The 20135-nt window shown below is 44.5% G+C and overlaps 1 protein-coding gene across 1 annotated transcript; it reads right to left on the reverse strand.

Annotated features, from left to right (window-relative positions):
* Positions 1–4528: 4528 nt before the first annotated feature.
* TXN (thioredoxin) lies at positions 4529–18225 on the reverse strand. The gene is made up of 5 exons (XM_047067453.1): positions 18079–18225; positions 13627–13731; positions 13117–13176; positions 5217–5282; positions 4529–4744 (listed from the first exon to the last, which is right to left on the reverse strand). Exons 1-5 carry the CDS (start codon positions 18100–18102, stop codon positions 4682–4684), a joined length of 318 nt encoding a protein of 105 aa, XP_046923409.1. The 5' UTR covers positions 18103–18225; the 3' UTR covers positions 4529–4681.
* Between the last annotated feature and the right edge of the window lie 1910 nt (positions 18226–20135).

A 20135-nucleotide genomic window follows, 5' to 3' on the forward strand; every position in this document is an offset into this window, starting at 1 on the left:
TGTATTTGGGATTTTTCTTGTTTCTTGAGATAGGCCTGGATTGCGATGTATTTTCCTCTCAGGACTGCCTTCACTGCATCCCAAAGCATCTGGATTGTTATATTTTCATTTTTGTTTGTTTCCATGTATTTTTTAATTTCTTCTCTAATTGCCTGGTTGACCCACTCATTCTTTAGTAGGGTGTTCTTTAACCTCCATGCTTTTGGAGGTTTTCCAGACTTTTTCCTGTGGTTGATTTCAAGCTTCATAGCATTGTGGTCTGAAAGTATGCATGGTATAATTTCAATTCTTGTAAACTTATGAAGGGGTGTTTTGTGACCCAGTGTATGATCTATCTTGGAGAATGTTCCATGTGCACTCGAGAAGAAAGTATATTCTGTTGCTTTGGGATGCAGAGTTCTAAATAGATCTGTCAAGTCCATCTGATCCAATGTATCATTCAGGGCCCTTGTTTCTTTATTGACCATGTGTCTAGATGATCTATCCATTTCTGTAAGTGGAGTGTTAAAGTCCCCTGCAATTACCACATTCTTATCAATAAGGTTGCTTATGTTTATGAGTAATTGTTTTATATATTTGGGGGCTCCGGTATTCGGTGCATAGACATTTATAATTGTTAGCTCTTCCTGGTGGATAGACCCTGTAATTATTATATAATGCCCTTCTTCATCTCTTGTTACAGCCTTTAATTTAAAGTCTAGTTTGTCTGATATAAGTATGGCTACTCCAGCTTTCTTTTGGCTTCCAGTAGCATGATAAATAGTTCTCCATCCCCTCACTCTCAATCTAAAGGTGTCCTCAGATCGAAAATGAGTTTCTTGTAGATAGCAAATAGATGGGTCTTGTTTTTTTAACCATTCTGATACCCTATGTCTTTTGGTTGGCGCATTTAATCCATTTACATTCAGTGTTGTTATAGAAAGATACGGGTTTAGAGTCATTGTGATGTCTGTATGTTTTATGCTTGTAGCGATGTCTCTGGTACTTTGTCTCACAGGATCCCCCTTAGGATCTCTTGTAGGGCTGGTTTAGTGGTGACGAATTCCTTCAGTTTTTGTTTGTTTGGGAAGACCTTTATCTCTCCTTCTATTCTAAATGACAGACTTGCTGGATAAAGGATTCTCGGCTGCATATTTTTTCTGTCTAGCACACTGAAAATCTCGTGCCAATTCTTTCTGGCCTGCCACGTTTCAAAAGAGAGATCCGTCACGAGTCTTATAGGTCTCCCTTTATATGTGAGGGCACGTTTACCCCTTGCTGCTTTCAGAATTTTCTCTTTATCCTTGTATTTTGCCAGTTTCACTATGATATGTCGTGCAGAAGATCGATTCAAGTGACGTCTGAAGGGAGTTCTCTGTGCCTCTTGGATTTCAATGCCTTTTTCCTTCCCCAGTTCAGGGAAGTTCTCAGCTATTATTTCTTCAAGTACCCCTTCAGCACCTTTCCCTCTCTCTTCCTCCTCTGGGATACCAATTATGCGTATATTATTTCTTTTTAGTGTATCACTTAGTTCTCTAATTTTCCCCTCATACTCCTGGATTTTTTTATCTCTCTTTTTCTCAGCTTCCTCTTTTTCCATAACTTTATCTTCTAGTTCACCTATTCTCTCCTCTGCCTCTTCAATCCGAGACGTCGTGGTTTCCATTTTGTTTTGCATTTCGTTTAAAGCGTTTTTCAGCTCCTCGTGACTGTTCCTTAGTCCCTTGATCTCTGTAGCAAGAGATTCTCTGCTGTCCTCTATACTGTTTTCCAGCCCAGCGATTAATTTTATGACTATTATTCTAAATTCACTTTCTGTTATATTACTTAAATCCTTTTTGATCAGTTCATTAGCTCTTGTTATTTCCTGGAGATTCTTCTGAGGGGAATTCTTCCGTTTGGTCGTTTTGGATAGTCCCTGGCATGGTGAGGACCTGCAGGGCACTTCCCCTGTGCTGTGGTGTATAACTGGAGTTGGTGGGCGGGGCCGCAGTCCGACCTGATGTCTGCCCCCAGCCCACCGCTGGGGCCACAGTCAGACTGGTGTGTGCCTTCTCTTCCCCTCTCCTAGGGGCGGGATTCAATGTGGGGTGGCGTGGCCCGTCTGGGCTACTTGCACACTGCCAGGCTTGTGGTGCTGGGGATCTGGCCTATTAGCTGGGGTGGGTAGGCAAGGTGCACGGGGGCAGGAGGGGCAGGCTTAGCTCGCTTCTCCTTAGGTGATCCACTTCAGGAGGGGCCCTGTGGCAGTGGAGGGAGTCAGATCTGCTGCCGGAGGGTTGGCTCCGCAGAAGCACCGAGCTGGGTGTTTGCGTGGAGCCAGCAAGTTCCCTGGCAGGAACTGGTTCCCTTTGGGATTTGGGCTGGGGGATGGGCGAGGGAGATGGCGCTGGCGAGCGCCTTTGTTCCCCACCAAACTGAGCTCTGTCGTCCGGGGGCTCAGCAGCTCTCCCTCCCTTTGTCCTCCAGCCTTCCCGCTTTCCGAGCAGAGCTGTTAACTTATGACCTCCCAGACACTAAGTCGCGTTTGCTGTCGGAACACAGTCCCTCTGGCCCCTCCGCTTTTGCCAGCCAGACTCGGGGGCTCTGCTTGGCCGGTGAGCCGCCCCTCCGCCCCGGCTCCCTCCCGCCAGTCCGTGGAGCGCGCACCGCCTCGCCGCCCTTCCTACCCTCTTCCGTGGGCCTCTCGTCTGCACTTGGGTCCGGTGACTCCTTTCTGCTAATCCTCTGGCGGTTTTCTGGGTTATTTAGGCAGGTGTAGGTGGAATCTAAGTGATCAGCAGGACGCGCGGTGAGCCCAGCGTCCTCCTACGCCGCCATCTTCCCAGTCGGCTCTCTAGCTCCATTCATGTTGTAAATGGCAAGAACGCATTCTTTATAATAGTCCATATATGTGTATATATGTGTGCATGTACATATGGTGTTTATGTGTGTGTGTGCTTATTATCTTTATCCAGTCACCTATCACTGAATATTTGGGTTGTTTCCCTGTCTTGGCTATTATAAATAATGCTGCAGTAAACCTACAAGTGTGTTTATCTTTTTAGTTTTTTCTTTTTTTTTTTTACCCCCAGTAGAATTACTGGATTGTACACTACTTTAAATTTTTTGAGGAAACTCCACAGTTTTCCATGGTAGCTGCACCAATTTACATTCCCACCCACAGTGCACAGGGCCCCTTTTTCTCCACATCCTTGTCAACACGTGTTACTATCTTTTTGATTCTGGCCATTCTGATCCATGTGAAGTGATATCTCATTGTGGTTTTGATTTGCTTTTCCCTGATGAATGATGTTGAGCATCTTCTTGTATTTCTGTGGGCCATCTGTATGCCTTCTTTGGAAAAGTGTCTCTTCAGATTCTCTGCCCATTTTTAAAATCAGATTATTACTTTGGTGTTGAGTTGTAGTTCTTTATATCAACCCCCTATCGGGTAGGTCATTTGCAGTTATCTTCCCCCATTCAGGTTATTGCTTTTTGTTGATGGTTTCCTATTCTGTGCAAAAGCTTTTCGGTTTGGGGTAGTCCCAAGTTCATTTTTGCGTTTCTTTTTCCTGCCTGAGGAGATGCATTAGAAAAATGTGGCTAGGGCTGATGTCAGAGTACTAGGGCATTTTATACTTTCGAGTTTCTCACAGTCGGGTCTTTAGTCCACTTAGGTTTGTGTATGGTGTAAGAAAGTGGTCCAGTTTCATCTCTGGCATGTAGCTGCCCAATTTTCCCACTACCATCGATCGGAGACCATCTTCTCTCCATTGTATACTATTGTGTCTTTTGTCACAGGCTGACCACTAGGCTCTCTATTCTGTAGCACTCATCTATGAAACCCTTAATGTTCTTGCCTTTTATTAAAGACTAATGACTTCAACACTCTTTACCACTTAGGTAAGTATGTCTATCAGGCCTATAAAACCAGTCTCTTAAGATACTTTGAGGGAATCAAAGTTCCCATGGAAATGTTTGCAGAACTCCCTTGTGAGGCAACCACGAAGTTCTGCTGATAGAACATGACTCAGTTACCACTGGCAAAACAGCAGCTCACTGTAACTTTCGAGACAGGAATCTCAAAACCAGAGAAATTCCTTCCTGGATGGACCTCAGTTTTGGTCACGAGGATCAGTCAGAGCGGATTTGCCTGCTAGAAAAGAGAATACGATTTTCTCTGTTCATAGGAGTCAATTTTAACATAGTACTCTATTACCTGCATTGCCCCCAACAAGATTTTTAACCTTAATCAATAGCCTAGGGCATCTTGGGTGACTCAGTTAAGTGTGCAACTCTTGATTTTGGCTCAGGTCATGATCTCACAGTTCCCAGGTTTGAGCCCCATGTCGGGCTCTATGCCGACAGCGAGGAGCCTGCTTAGGATTCTGTCTCCCTCTCTTTCTGCCCCTCGCCTGTGCTCACTTGCTCTCAAAATAAATAAACTTCAGGTGCCTCTTCTGCTGTCCCTTAAAAAACAAAATCAATGGCCACCAAGGTCACTAAGAAGTTATCACCTAATGGCCACATTTCACCTACTTGAAAGCTATTCAAAGACACCAGACAGTTTTAAAAAGGGTAGAATTAATATTTTATTGTCACTTATAATCAGATGGCAGTTGGGTATATAGTCTTCACACTTGATCTTTCCTTTTTTGTAAATAAAAAAAATTACAAGTTTTCAAGAGCCAATGGCTGGTTATGTTTTCAGAAAACATAATTAGATTAATTCATTGATGGTAGCTTCAAGTTTTTCCTTATTAGCTCCAGAAAATTCACCCACCTGTTAAGAGAATATTGAATTGCAGTTAGATGTAGCACCGTAACCTTGTTTTGTGACTAAGCTATCACAGAATGGGGAAAGGAGGGGGAGAGCAGAGGGAGCGGGAGTATCATCTTACTTGAAAGACTGGTCGTTATCCAGAGATACATGCATTTTAAGTTAAACAAACACAAACTAAGAGGGGGGAATAAAAGCCCTGAAGGCTGAGGTACAATTTCTTACCCAAATGTCTCTCAAACATAAATGTACTTTATAAATAATGAAGCACGAATCATGGTGGATCTTCAAAGATCAATTTTCAATTAGATGTCCCAGTATGTACTGAAATCACTGAAGAATAACCTATTTAAATAGTCTTAAAAGTAGACAATGGGGACAGGATTCCCAGTGTGAAGGGATAAGTCCCTTCAGTGTCTTAATTTACACCGTGTTTTCCTATTGTCCAGCTGGATTTAAGGTCAAATGTACCTACCTTCTGTCCCTTTTTAAAAAACTGGAAGGTTGGCATGCATTTGACTTCACACTCTGAAGCAACATCCTGTGTGGGGCGGGGAGAGAATGAAAACAAGACTGAGTATTAAGCTCTGGCATAAGTAATCCCAGATGTACCCCCCCCCTGCCCCCCCATTATACACCTCATTTAAGCATATGAGAACGACAGAATGAATGTAATGGCAGCACAAAACCCAAACTGGTTATAGTCTCAATGAAAATTAACATGTACTCCCCTCTTTGAGGGCCACCAATAAGCAGAATGCTACTGGCCTCAGATATATACAGTGACCCAGTGAGTTGTTTAATCCAATTCTATCTCAGCTAGTTCAAGTATAAAGAAGCAGTAACAAATTCTGCTGTACGTATGTATACTCAGGATTTTAATCTTAACTATTCCTCAGAATTAGCACTTGTCTTCTTTGCTCCTAGTTTTCCAAATCTTTATTATGGGAATAGAGTCCATACATGAAGGTCATAAAGACTAAAACCCAGCGTTAGCAAGAAGAACAACAATTCACTTGCCCAAGAATTGTTCAAGAACAAAGTCCTATAACCCAAAGGCAAAGTTCCACACTGGTTTTTTTCTGCTTTTAATTAAACATTGACTTGTAGATTCTCAAACTTGGCTGCATATCAAGAAACAGAGGTCCCTGGAGTATCAAGCGTTCCTTAATTCTGTTACAGGAACACGAAATGAGAACCCCTAACACCCCCCCTACCCCCACCATACCTTTTTCACACAGGGTTTGGAGGGAAATGCCTCAGGAAATGGTTGGGTTTGGACAAGCATTCAGGTGAAAAGATCCATTAGGGATTGAAAATATCAGCATGGTCCTCAAGAGGCTTGGGAAAGAAATGTAGAACCACACAGCAGCTAAGGAGCAAAAAGCAGTGAAGGACAGCAACCAAGGAGGCTGAACTCTGAGAACCAGATTTCAGAAACCAAACAGTTTACAGAGGAAAGAAAGGCATCATGGTGACTTCTAATATACAATTTGGGAGGGCACAGGACTATAAAAATGGAGTGATCTCTCTGAGCCACTGGAAATGGCAGTATGCCAGCTTATTAATTTGACCTCTTCCTCTGAGACTGGAAAGAAAAGTGTGGTTTTACAGCTTTATAAATCTGCATTGTTGGTAGTCTGGGCAGGAAGGGTAGTGGATAATACTCTTGGGAGTTCCTTTTGGATATCCTTGACTCTTCCTCTAAATGCTGGCTAACACAGAGGCACAAGGACAGTAATGACTGGAGTAAAAATGGCTAACAGGTTCTGAACGCCTAGGGAAACTACTAAGAACATGCGATAAGACCACCACATAAAATTCCACTAATTCCCTTGTAGCAAGAGCATCCAAGATTGAAAACATGGTGAAGAGTTGACAGGAAGACTATGAACTGCCCATGTCAAGGTTCTGGAGGAGTACTCAGAAAATCAGAAGATGGTAAGTTAGGCTGGGGGGCTGACTTAGGCAAAAGACTGAAAACTGGTCATCTGAGGGGCTGAATCTGATCCAGATACACTGCTTGGCTCATGCAAGAGCTTAAGAACAAAGCTTTGCATTGGCTGCCCACTAGCAGATCCTTCCCACACTGGAGTATCTGGGAACACTGGGCTCATCCCTCACAGCACTGGGGAGAGCAGCTGTTTGGTACAGCCCCTTCCCTCTCTTACACACACGGAAGCCATCGGTTGGACACTACCTTTCATCCAGGCAGTTGGCAAAAGGCTCAAAGTAAAAGGGTGTTTGTGTTATATTCATGGTAGAAGGGCAGCAGCCTAGAAAGGATAAGCCACCCTCTTCCCCACTTATTTTTCCTTTCTTAATGTTTTATTTACCTTTTGAGAGAGCACAAGTGGTGCACAAGTGGAGGCAGAGAGAGGGGGACCGAGGATCCAAAGCAGGCTCTTCACTGGTAACAGTGAGCCTGATGTGGGGCTCAAACTCAGGAACCACGAGATCATGGCCTGAGCCAAAGCTGGATGCTCAACCTACTGAGCCATCCAGGTGCACTGCCCCCCCACCCCCTCCACTTCTAATTAGAAACTCACCGGGGGAGTGAGCTGCATCACACACAAAGGCAGGTAAAACAGGGCTGGCCAGTCGTCATAACTTTCTGCTGAGAAAGCTTTATCAGCAAAAAATACAGGGTCTCGTCTCATTCAATGGATGTGACAGCCTAATCGATGTTCTCAGGATTCTTGATGTCTTCTGCCTCAACTAGCCAGAGACCAACGTTCCTGCGTTGGTACAACTGCTGAATTTACAATAAAATAAATCCTGGGGCACCTGAGTGGCTCAGTAGGCCAAGCTTCCATTCTCGATTCTGGCTCAAGTCATGATCTCATGGTTGATGGGATCAAGCCCCAAGTTGGGCTCTGTGCTGACAGTGCAGAGCCTGCTTGGGACTCTCTCAATAAGAGACTTATTAAAGAAGGGACTTATAAAAAACTAAATCCCCAAACTGGAAAATAGACGAATACTCAGAAGTGGCGCCAAGGCTCTGTGATAGCATTTAAAAAATCCTGGGGCATCTGCATGGCTCAGTCCATTAAATGTCTGACGCTTGATTTGGGCTCAGGTCACCATCTCATGGTTTATGAGCTCAAGCCTGCTTGGAATTCTCTCTCCTCTCAAAATAAGATGAACAAGATGTATTTTTTAAATTTTAAAAATTGCACTCAAATCTTTAACTAAAACTTTACCACGTAAAGCATTTAGAATTTGCTTTCATTAGATGTGAAGGTGGTTTTGTTTTGCTTTGTTTATGGTATGGAATCCTAGGTCGCCTTGATTCCCAAAAGTGAGGCTTTGTTATTTCCAATTTCTGCACATCCTTGTGAATAAATCCTCAGACACATCTTAGGGCAAAAACCTTAAAGTGAAACTGATGGGCCTAGGAAGATCATTTTCATTTTATAGAAGTATAACCTACATTCAAGGCAAAAAACTGGAAGAAGGAAACCAGTCCTAATCTGTACAAGCCACCATAAACATCTCACTAGTGTACCTAAACGCTTTTCTTTATAAAACCTATGCTGCGTGCACGGTAACACACCTGTATACTCAGTATAATATATACATACAGTGGACTTTTCCCCGTGAAAAAGTACACAATCATTTTTTATGGCCTAATAGCAGTCGCTGTATGGAGGTATCATCACTGGAACTAGTCCACTGGTCAGTAAGTAAAAGGCTTTGATTTTTGCTTAATGTAAACACTTGCATCTTCCTATACAACTATCTACATCCTGGGTCAATCACCACCCCTGGAAGTAGAACTGCTAAGACAAAGAACATGCTTTTGAAGAGGCTTCAAGCCCAGCGCAGAGCCAATGTGGGGCTTGGACTCATAACTCTGAGATCAAGACCTGAGCTGAGATTAAGAGGTGGACACTTAACCAACTGAGCCACCCGGCACCCCAAACATGCTCCTTTTCAAAGCTCTAGACACACAATCATATTGGGAGGTACTTCAGTACATATCAATTTCAGTATTTATCATAATTTTTGCCACCTAGTCTGACTTCACTTGATCAAATCCATCAGCCCTCCTCTACCCCATTCATTAAAAGTGCGAGCTTGAGCATTAAACAGACTTCAGGTCTGTGACTGAATTTTTCCAGGCCCATTTCCTCAGTGGCAAGAGTAAAAACAGTTCTGTTCTTGAGATTATGAAAGCCAGGGCCATCAATGTGTTTAACAGCGCCATCATTTCTGGAAATACGTTCAGTATTTACTAGGATTTTTGTTTGAATGTCTTCTAGGTTAGGGGCGCCTGGGTGGCTCAGTCAGTTGGGCATCCGGCTTCAGCTCAGGTCATGATCTCACGGTTCATGGATTCGACAACTGTGCCAACAACTCAGAGCCCGGAACCTGCCTCGGATTCTGTGTCTCCTTCTCTCTGCCCCTCCCCCACTTGCACTCTCTCAAAAATAAACATTAGAAAACAAATTTTAATGGAGGTAGAAATGCAACATCTTAACTCCAAACTGTTAATGATTAATACATGTTTAAATAGACTTGATCCTATTTTTTTTTTTTGAACTGTCTATTCTGTTCCATGCGTATACCTACCTACATTACAAGACTACATTGTTTTAATAAGGGCAGCTAATACACTGTATTTTTACAGGGCTTTTCCTTTCTCATTTCCCACAACTTCTCTCCCAATTAGTGTTTGTTTTTTAAAAACACTTTCCCGACTGTATTTTTTCAGAATGGCACACTGAGATCTAATCAGACCAACTTGGGAGTACTCCATTTTAACAACACTGAGTCACTATCCAGGAACATAGTACGCCCATCTATTAATATCTTTTATGGCCTTCAGTCAAGTTTTAGTTCATAACTAGCATTTGATCTCTACTCTCTAAAATTAGTATTTCTTTCTACTACTTGTTCTATGGACTAATTTGCCTATTCCTATAGTGACTTGAAAGGTATTCATACTTAAAAATTTAGTAACATTTGAAGCCTTAAACATTCTCGATCCTAAGTTTATCACGTTCCTCACTTAACTAGTCCACCCCCTGATGACACCCTCAACTCCTATTTTTTGTAAACAATCTGGAATTTAAAAAAAATTACATAAAGCAAAATTCAGTTTTTACGGGGTGTTTAAGTTCTGGGAGTTCTGGCAAATGCATAGTCAGGTAACATCAAAACCAAGATACAGACCGGTTCCCTTGCTCACCTACAATCTCCTCAGCAGCTCCTTGATACTCAAGTCCTCCCCTACCCCAATCTGTTCTCCATCCCTCTGGTTTTGCCCAATCTCAGATTTGTATACGTCTTTATCAGTAAGTGTAATAAGACTACTTTTTCTCTTATTAAATTTAGTTTCACTGGTTTTCAGCTTAGAATTCCATACAGCCAAAGTAACTTCAAACCTGCTTTTGTCATTTCTACGAAGTCCTTCCTGGCTGTTCTAATCAAAACGGCAACATACGGCAGTTCTAAAAGGCTGCACAACCATCGGGTCTAAATTACTTTGTTTCTTGTTTTAATTTACAAAATAAGTATCCTACCCTGTACAGAGTTGGGAGTAGACTCCAGCATTTTCAAAAGGGCTGGTACCCCTCAAAATGATTTTGAGGGCCACATGGTGTGTCCACACCTCCTGATGGTCTGTTTGAATCTATTACACCTAAAAGCTAACTTCTTCCTGCCCAAGTGCTTACAGAGTCTTCTATCTATTAAAACTATATGTTGCCTATGCCAAAGACAGTACAAAGTACCCTAAGTCTGAAATTCAGCAGGAATTATCTGCACAAAAATTTAAACTAGTTCAGTCATTAATAATTTCACCCATTAATGATAGAATCTAATACGGAGAAATGTGACTGATGTACTTTTTATCCCTTGTCTCGATTTTACAATCGAAATGAGGGGATGCTTTTACCTAGAGCTGCAAAGCAACTGGAGGATCTACTTCTGTGACTTGGAAATTCCCCGAGGAAAAACTGGCTGATTGTTTAATGAACTGCTTTTTGACAGAACTGGCAAGGAGGGTAATTCAGAATGGCGAGGTGAGTAGGCGCTGACAGCAGTTATTATGTGTATGTGACCAACGGGTTCTTACTCCCTAACAGATCGAGAAGGCTATTTAGATGGTAACAGTAATAGTACCACAAAAGTAGTCAAAGAAAAATCCTGTACGGTGCTCAATCTTTAGAATATGGAGGCAAAGTGAAAAGTCCCTAACTTGTGAGAGGGTCACTCCAAGGTCTAGAAACGTTCAGGGTGTGTACTCTAACCAGACAGGAGGAGTTCTCTCACATAGAGTCCTTGACTGCTTTGCACATCTCCTTCCCCGAGGTTTTGGACTCAAACAGGGAGAGCACCTGTCCTCGGTCCAGCAAGGTGCAAGAGTCCACCCTGGCAGGCTCTGCTTCAACTGACCTAGCCCTCCTCTTGTGCTGTAGCCCCATCACCCGCTCTATGCAAGCAACTGTCATCAGAGCTCTCATGAGGATTAAGTGACCTAACTCGGGCAGAGCACCTAGCAGGTTCTTCCCCTCACATAAAAACTTTAGAGAGTCGTTTGCTATCTGATAGGGCCATAGTACCAGTCAGAAATTTCTCTAGTCCCTTCCAGGTGCCATTTTCACATGCCTACAGTGATCATATAAAAAAAAAAAAAACAGTCTGTAAATTAGGTTTAGATCGGGAGCTAGAATTTTTTTCCCAAGCACATGCTATCTACTGTCATTTTCTTAAAACTCTGCGACACATCAGAACAGTAACGTCATCATTTAATAAATGCATTCTACACCCACTACGCTTTACCACAGCCAAGTAAATAAGGGTCTCTCATCCCAAGAAACTTATAGGCACTAATGGTAAAGGACAGACAAAAGAATACACCACCAGCTAAGATTCACCGAACGTGTGCCAGGCACTGTTCTCGGCACCTTCTACGTATTATGTCATGGAATCCTGACAGCTACTACTTTATGATGTTGGATAAGCACTGCCATTTTACAGAGGCTCAAACAGGCACAGCTGATAAAGGATGGAGCTGGAAAATAAGTCAGGCCACCTAAATATGGGGTCCTCCCCAATCCACTACCATAAACGCGAGGGGAAAGGAGGGGCAGAGGACATCATGCAGACACAGAGGAAAGGGAACTAACTTAGTCCAGGTATAAAAGGGGGTAAGTGGAGAAAGGTTCCTGGAGAAGATGTGAAGCATATGACTAGGAGTTTGTTAGGTATGAAAGGGAAGGATGAGCCAGGTAGATAGAGAGGACCTCACCAGTAAAGGTATGAGTGTAGAATGAGAAAAGGTGCTTAGAAAAAGCGATTTGGTGTCGACAGATGCTTACAGGTTTGGAAAGTACTGCCACATACTTGTTTTTATAAACCTTTCAGGACCTTTACTAAACATTCCAGGTTTGCTCAATGAAAAAGCCACACTTGGAGGTTGATGGGGCAGGTGTCAAGATCCGGGCACAGAGAAGAACCAGAGCTGAAGGGAGAAGAGAGGCTGGCCTAAAGGAGAAGTCCTGCAGCCAGGCCTGGAACCCGCGTGAGCACCCTTACTGCCGTCTCATACCCTACACCCTCCCGCCCCACTGGGGCTAAGGGAAAAATGTGCATGTATCTGTAAAGAACTCCCAGGTGCTGTTCTTGAACACGAACAGGCACACTCCTAGTTCAGTGGGCTGGTTAAGAGGCAAGTCATGTGCCAGGAACTCGATCTGCACCCACCCTACACCAGAGCCTCCTCTACAGTACCGCATCTTAAATCCTGACTCTGCCACTAACTGTAACTCCATGGATCACTCCTCTGTGTTTATCCTCATCTGTAAAATGGGGACAGATAGCAGAAAGGCATCTGGAACAGACCTGGGCTGAACAAGTATTTGTAATGCTAATGTAACGCTAACACAGAATGCTAAACAAGTATTTGTAATTTCCCCTAAATTACACTTGGCTCTCTATCAAGCACCTTGGTGTCTGTTCTTTCAAACATTTGGGCTTTCTAATTGATTAAAATCAAGCAAGATGATTGTGACTACACTTTCTCATGTCACTAGTTCACAAAGAATCTTAAGAGCAGTCTCTCAATTTTCCAGTCTATGGATTTAGTTATAATCAAATTCAATTTCGATTTAATGAGCGTCTCAACTTTTAGAAAGGTGAGCAGTAAGGTAGAGCAGCCTCAACCATTTGTTTTTATGCTTATTTTATGATATGATGTACAAAGCTCCTGAGAGCTAGGATTAAGCTCATAATTGGCACGATGACTTTTTTTTAGCAAGGGCTGTAGTCCCGGTATTATTTGACATGTATGAAAACAAGCCCTTCCAGTTCCAAGGAAAAGGCCAATGTGAAAAGCTCAGTAGTATTCCAAATTTCCAGTCACGTACCTGACAGTCATCCACATCTACTTCAAGGAACACCACGTTGGAATACTTCTCAGAGAGGGACTGGAAAATTTAAAAAAATCGAGAAAGATTCAGAACTGGGTAATGGCAGTCACTATACTCAAGCTTCTTAAATAGAAACCATGATAAAAGTAGAAACTACTAATTAAAGATCTAAAGATTCAGACTAGAGACCAGGTAAGCACCAAGGACATAGAGTTTCTCTGAATCAGATTCCTCCTAGTATAAAAGAATTTGACATGTCAAGCTCTGAGGCCTGAATTTCAAACAGGGCCTGGGTTTCAACTCCAAGAAAAGCAAAAACCATTTAAGACAGTTCTGACAGTTGTCTTCACTGGGCTACACATGTGTCAAAGGCAATTACTGAAGTTGTTACACTATTGCTTCTACACCAAAGGTTCAACAACAACAACAAACACTGTCCTTTCCTGGCTTTGTGACCACCCACTCGAAACAGAATCTCTTATAAAACAGAACTGATTTCATACTCACATGAAAGAAGGGCTTGATCATTTTGCAAGGTCCACACCACGTGGCAGAGAAATCAACTACTACAAGTTTTTCCCCTGCACTGTTCAAGGCTTCCTGAAAAGCATACTAAGGAGAAAAAAAGAAACGCATAGGTTAAACAGCTTCCTTTATTTCCCAAAGCCCTGATCAAACTTGATAGAATGTGATACAAAGAACAATTCAAAGGTACTGTTTTTTAAAAATCTAAGAAGCTAAAATGAACCAAACAAACTGAAAAAAATCCTACAGAGTTGATAAGACGAAACAAGTATGATGTATATAGTTTATCCATATTCAACTGAGCAAATTAAAATAAAGACATTTGTATTACATTTCCACATCAAATCTAGGTAAATGGTAAACATTCACTAAATGGGTATCAACTCATAGAGGGTCATTTCAATCGAATAAGTCACAAAGGCACAGAATTTTGCAATGTTAAAAGCTAATACTTTATTGGGGCCCCTGGGTGCTTCGGTCAGTTAAGTGTCTGACTCTTGATCTCAGCTCAGGTCATGATTTCACAGTTATTGGGCTCTGTGCTTGGGATTCTCTCTCACTCTCTTCTTGCCCTTTCCCCACTCGTGCTATCTCAGATAAATCAACTTAAAAGCTATTACTTTATTAATTAAAATGGTCTATAGTGGAACATGTCAAAAGCTTTAAAAAAAAATCAAGGAAAAAATATCAAGGAAAATAAACCTCCTCCAAACGTTTACACTCAGGCAGTCACTGTTGACATTAGGCATATTTCCTTATACTCCCTTTAGTGGAGTTTCCAGAGATGAGATCATACTGCTTATGATTGATGTCTGCCCTTTATCTCAAAACTCTGCTCTTACTGGTGACCAAATAATAGTTTTAGTTCTTCACGCAAAGAAGTTTCCTTAAATGTTTTTTTTGCATTAGAAATGTCAAATAAAATTCCAGCAGTGAGACATGATCAAGAAATCCCTTACCACCCATCTCCCTGAGTCATTTACCAATGGTTTTGATATTGTAACCCTAGGAACCTAACCTTGGAGTTAACAAGGGGCTGCTTTTTAATCACAATTTAATCAGTGCTTACCGAAACTGGGGCAACAAAGAGAAACCAAAACATAAACATCTGTATCTGAAGTCTAGGTTTTCTTCAAGGGAAAAATGCTGGTCACATTGGTTTAATGAAAAACTAACGTTCCCCTCCCTTGAAAGCTAAGAATCATATCAGATCTGATCCACTAAAGGAAAGTAAATACCATTTAAAAAAAAAAAAAATCTAAAGTGAATTCCTCTGCAGGACAGTTACTTTTCTATATTTCTAATTTCCAACTCCTGTTTTTTGGTGAAGCAATTCACAAGTGGCATTCCCATGTCATGACTTCTATAACCTTTTCAGTTATTCAGGTACAAACTCTCACCCCACCTTCAGGGTGTGGGGAGATATTAGGTGTGTGTGAGGGAATGGGGAGAGAGAACAAGTTAGAATTATAGAAATCATTTTTCCAAACCATCACCATGTTTTCCGGATGAATTTAATGCAAAGCCTTCACTAACATGATTTTTTAAAAGGTCAAACTAGCCATTCTACTGCAAGAACCAGGTTAGACAGGAAAAAAGTCAATGAATGATAACGTCCAATCAGATGAATGCACTGTTTTGTGAACATGGTTGGCTCCCAGTAAATACCTGAGATTACTTTCAACACAAAATATTATTCAAACACTCTCAAAGGTTCCCTCAAACCTTTTGATTTGCTGAATCAAATTCTAGCAAAACTACGTAAAATTCTGAAAAAAAAAAAAAAAAAAAAAAAAAGCCATGCAACAACTTTTGGCTTAACTGAAGAGTTACAGAGCCAGGTATGTGTAGAGGTCACAACAAATTCTCTTCTCCTGATACTTAAGTTGGTCTTAAAGAGACATCAATTGGAAAATGATTCAAGATTATCTCATGAGGTCTAACTCCCAGAAATTAACTATAAGGATAAATAAAGGTCCCCATCACGGACGTAAATACTCAGAAAACAAAACAATATATTTGGGGTAGATAAGAACAGATTCTAGGATTTCTTTTCCTAAACATACCCATTCTGAAGTTAATTAACAAGCATGAACGCTTATGTATAGAAGGTAGGCGTTCAATAAATGGCCGATGCTATTCTTAAACAACACACAACTGGGTTGATTTCTTTCTCATCACACATTTACAGTCCACTTATATCTAAAATAGATCCCAGTGACTCTAAACTATCACACTTCAGAAAGAGAGGTCTTGGATGGCCAACGGCACCAACTTTAGCCCATCAGGATAGAAATCTAAGGTGTGTTCAATATTTACTAGTAACATTCAAATGAGTTTAACTTTTGATTAATGCCTCTGGGTCATAATTTTGAAGGTCAACTGATTATCAGGGTCTTTAGGCCCCAAGCTGTAGTCCTTTCTTGTGTAACCAATCTCCAGTCACCTTTGTACACATCTTCCATTAATGAGGGGAGGAGGGCGCCATAACTATGACAGCTAAAATGGGGAAAGACTGAAAGGTGTGTTCTAGGAATCAATCGATTTTGTTTGTAGTGTATGGGGATTCTGAGACAACTACTATAAGCCACTCAAAGTCCTACTCTTTCAATGGGTTCTCACCTCTTAGGTTATACTGATGACCTGGCCAGACCCTGGAGAACAACCGGTGAACTGTATTTGTCACTCAGTAAGGTACTGAATAAAAATAGGAGGAACAAAACTCAATGACCTTCCCAACAAATGAGAGGGCTGCTAATTTTAATCTAAAAGTTCACACAATAATAATAAAAAGGATGCCATTAGGAAAAAAAAATTAAGGACAAGCAGATAATGAACTATAATCAATCAACATATATATAGGGAAAAGTTCAGCATCACTAAAATAAGATACAAGACCATTTTTCTTATTAGTGATTTGGTCAAAGTTAGGGGGGAAATGTCACTGTTGATGGGGGTGGAGTAAAAGCACTGTCCTCTGTGGTTTGGGCATTTACAAACCTGAAATAAAAGGTTCATGTCCCTTGACCCAATCGCGGCACTGGAGACCCTAAAAACTGCCTGAATGTCCAGCAATGTGTTCAGATACTCAAATGATTACAAAAGCTTCTAACTACCTGAAAAGGGCTCAGGCTAAACTTGGGGGGGGGGGGACGGGTAGGGAGAGGCTCACAAAACAGGATACATAAAATAATCTCAACTACTTTGCAGGTGTTTCTAGGAAACAGGAGATCTGTCTCTCGCCAAAATTTCTACAAGGACCATATACGTTTCCTGATTATAAAAGTAACAAAAAGGGACCATTACAGAGAAACTTCCATTTTCGAAGCCACCCCAGCACCTCTGAGGTCCAGACATTCAAGGCGGGCGAGGGCTTGGGATGGGAGGTACCGCAGGGTAAACGCTTTGGAGGGGTTTTCCACTGTTCGAGCAACATCAATGTTCTCCCACTCACTTTTTTGACTGCATTTAACAAACACTTCTTGAGTGGCTACGGCATACCAACCAGACGCTATCTCAGGCTCAGTTTCCTGAGCAGCAGGGCATTAGGCTCGCAATAACTCTCGATGATGGAACACTGCTGGACATTCCTAATAGGGTAGAACCACCACCTGGCGCGCCCGCCTCGGGGGCACTCCTGGCTGCAGCGAAAACCCCCGACCGTGGGTGAATCACGGATGGGCAGGGCAGAGGAGGCCCCTGGGCCCAGTCTTGGGGACTGAGTCATTCCAAAGCCAGGGCTGCCGGAAACACGCCCAGCGCCGCAAGAGGAGGAGTCCCGAGGGCGCGGCCCCGGCCTCACTTCCTTGCGGCCACCTGGGCCCCTCCGGCCTAGAGGCCGGACTCGTACTTGCGAGGGGGGCTCCAGACCGGAGCCGCCCCCTGGCGTGGAGACAGCACTCGCCAAATCTGGGGCCGGGCAGCGACGGAGGCGCCCGGGGTCTTCGGCCCGGATACGCTCCCAGGGGAGCTCACGCTGCCCGCCCAACGTGGGTGATCACACCGCCCACCGGGGAGGGAGTGGCGGCCCGCAACCCCGCGCCTCCTTCAAGGGGCCCTCCATCTCTTTGCCCGGCCCGTATCCAGAGACGGACCGGGGCCAAGGGCAGACTTCATCCCCTCAACCAACAGGGGCTTTCTGACCACGGGGGTGCAGGAGGCGCCGTGGGGGGACGCCTGGCGCACCGGACACAGGCAGCGGGGGGGGCACCCGGAGCACGCCATCCAGAGCTACCTCGCCCCTCTCCTCCCTTCCTCCGGGGCGTGCTCGGCCGCCTCGGGCGCGCCCAGGCCCGGGCTTCCCGCAGTCTCAGGCCGGACCGTCGCGTCCCCTTCCCCCAGGCTGCGGAGGGGCGCCTGCCCACCTCCCGCCCTCGCCCTCCCTGGCTACGGAGGCTGCGCGTCGCGTCCTGGCCTTCCCCGGGAAGCGCGTACCTTGCTCTCGATCTGCTTCACCATCTTGGCGGCTGGGGTCTGACAAGCGACTGTACAGACCGATGAAGGCGGATCGTAAACGCCGGACAGAGCTCGCAGAGGGCTCAGCCCGCCTTCCCTTTATAGCAACTGGGGCGGGGCGGTCGGGCGCGCGCGGCGTGCGTGTTGCGGGGGCGCGCCCGCTCGGGCCTCCCGCGCCCGCCTAGGCGCCCAGGCCAGGCCCCGCCTCCCGGAACCGTCGGGACGTCCGCTAGGGGCGGGGCCTCCCCGGGGGCGGGGCCGGCGCGGGCGCTGGGCGGGGCCCCAGGGAGTGCCCTGGACTCAAAGCCGGGGGCCCCGCCCGCCAGTCCCCGTCCCAGCTGGGACCCGGGATCTGTCCGGGCGGCCGAGCGGCTTACGGGACGCGCACACTGTGCACGAGGGGGTGGGCAGGCGGGGACGCGGACGGCCACCCCCAGAGCCACAGGGCCACCTGGGAAGGGGTCAACCGGTCTTAACCAAACGCCCCTGGGTTTGTGAAGGGGCCGCTTAGGCAGGGGTGGATTCCTCGAAAAGGCCCGCTATGCTCCCGCCCTCCGGCCCCGCAAACCCCACAAAGTGCTGAGTAACGCTGACCAGGAAGTATCTCTGCGCCCTCCTTTCTGGAGCTTATCGCGATGGTTTTCTTCTCTTCCTTTCTTCTTGTTCTTTTACTTTCACCCTTGAAAACGCTGCTCCAGCGTGACACTGCAGTTTGGGGTGGTAAAGACTGCCGGGAACGGGCCGGGCTCTTGACGAGCAGACAGCTGCAGGCGGTGTTCTTGGCGGCTAGAGGGATGCAGGTGTGACCACGAGCTCCTCCCGACCTACCCGAGCCCCAGTGTTACTTTATGTGAAATGGGAACCATGAATAATCTCTAACTCAGAGTGGTGGTGTTTTGAGAATTAAATAAAGTGCTTGGAAAGTGATTAAGACAAGTGCTTGGCACGGAGTAGGCACTCAATAAATAGTTGTAATTAAAGCCGTTGTGAGTACTAATTAGGCTTGCTTGGTGTCGTGGAGTGGGGCATGCTGATCTTGGCGATCTTATATTTATAATGGCGCCAGTACACACGTTTGAGTTTTTTTCTACCCGTGGTAGAACCTGGAAGAGAGAAGTGGGTCGTTTGTGTTGATCCAGGGATGTATTTGCAGGTTGGGTCTGGCAGCAGTGGAGTTGTGTTAGCAGGCATTGTAAAGCCGAGGGCCCATCAGCAGCGGGAAGTGAAGGTGGAGAACTTGCTGAGCTGGAGAGAGGAATGAAGGCATTGACGTGGGATGATGTCGGGTGGGGGTCTGGGCAGGAATTTTCAGGGTGGAACAACTCTGGATGAAGCTACATGTAGGTGTGATTGGCTGGGATGGTGAAACGGTCCCCTGCCTTCCTTCTCCCTGCTCTTGCAAACAGAGGAAGGAAGAAAACCAGAGGTTTTGAACCTATTCTGCAAACCTTCTACAGGGTTGAGGAGCACATGGCCACGAGTAAGGCTATAGACAAGACACACGTTCTGAGGAGTGGCCTGATTGCAGAAACTTTCCCAGGAGAATAAGGACTAGTGGGGCAGAAGACGTTTTATGGGGTACCAGGACAGAATATATAACTGCTTTTCTGTTGCTGTGTCTTTGGCCCAACTTAAATCCCAGTTTTGGGGCCTTTCCATTAGTTGGTACATTTACATGGGCAATGGCAATAAATCATGTGCTGTACAAAGGGGGAGGTACAGACCTTCTGTGACCATCCAGATCACCCTCAGCTGATATCTCCTCTTTTCCAAAGACCTTCCAGATATGCAATGACTCAGTTGGAAGAGGTACTGACTGCCCGCCACCTTCACAGGACCAATATAGAGTGGATATGGGGGATGCTACAATTTTAGAGAACACGAACTAGGAGGCTAGCATGTATGTTAAGAGCCCAGACTCTGCACTTAGACTCTGTGTTCACATTCCCACTCTACCACTTAGGAGCTGGGTAACTCTAGAAGAGTCTAAATAGCCTTTCTGTGCCTCAGTTTCCTCATCTATAAAATGGGGATAA

The sequence above is a fragment of the Lynx rufus genome, unplaced genomic scaffold, assembly GCF_022079265.1.
Source record: "Lynx rufus isolate CCGP_SWC_20201006 ecotype Redwood Valley unplaced genomic scaffold, mLynRuf1.p SCAF_10, whole genome shotgun sequence".
Classification (NCBI taxonomy): domain Eukaryota; kingdom Metazoa; phylum Chordata; class Mammalia; order Carnivora; family Felidae; genus Lynx; species Lynx rufus.

Coding starts and splice junctions, on each gene's coding strand:
- TXN (XM_047067453.1), bottom strand. CDS start 18,102: ATGGTGAAGCAGATCGAGAGCAAG. Junction 13,177..13,626: donor TGATCAAGCCCTTCTTTCAT/GTGAGTATGAAA, acceptor TAAATTTTCCAG/TCCCTCTCTGAGAAGTATTC. Junction 4,745..5,216: donor TTTTTAAAAAGGGACAGAAG/GTAGGTACATTT, acceptor TTCTCTTAACAG/GTGGGTGAATTTTCTGGAGC.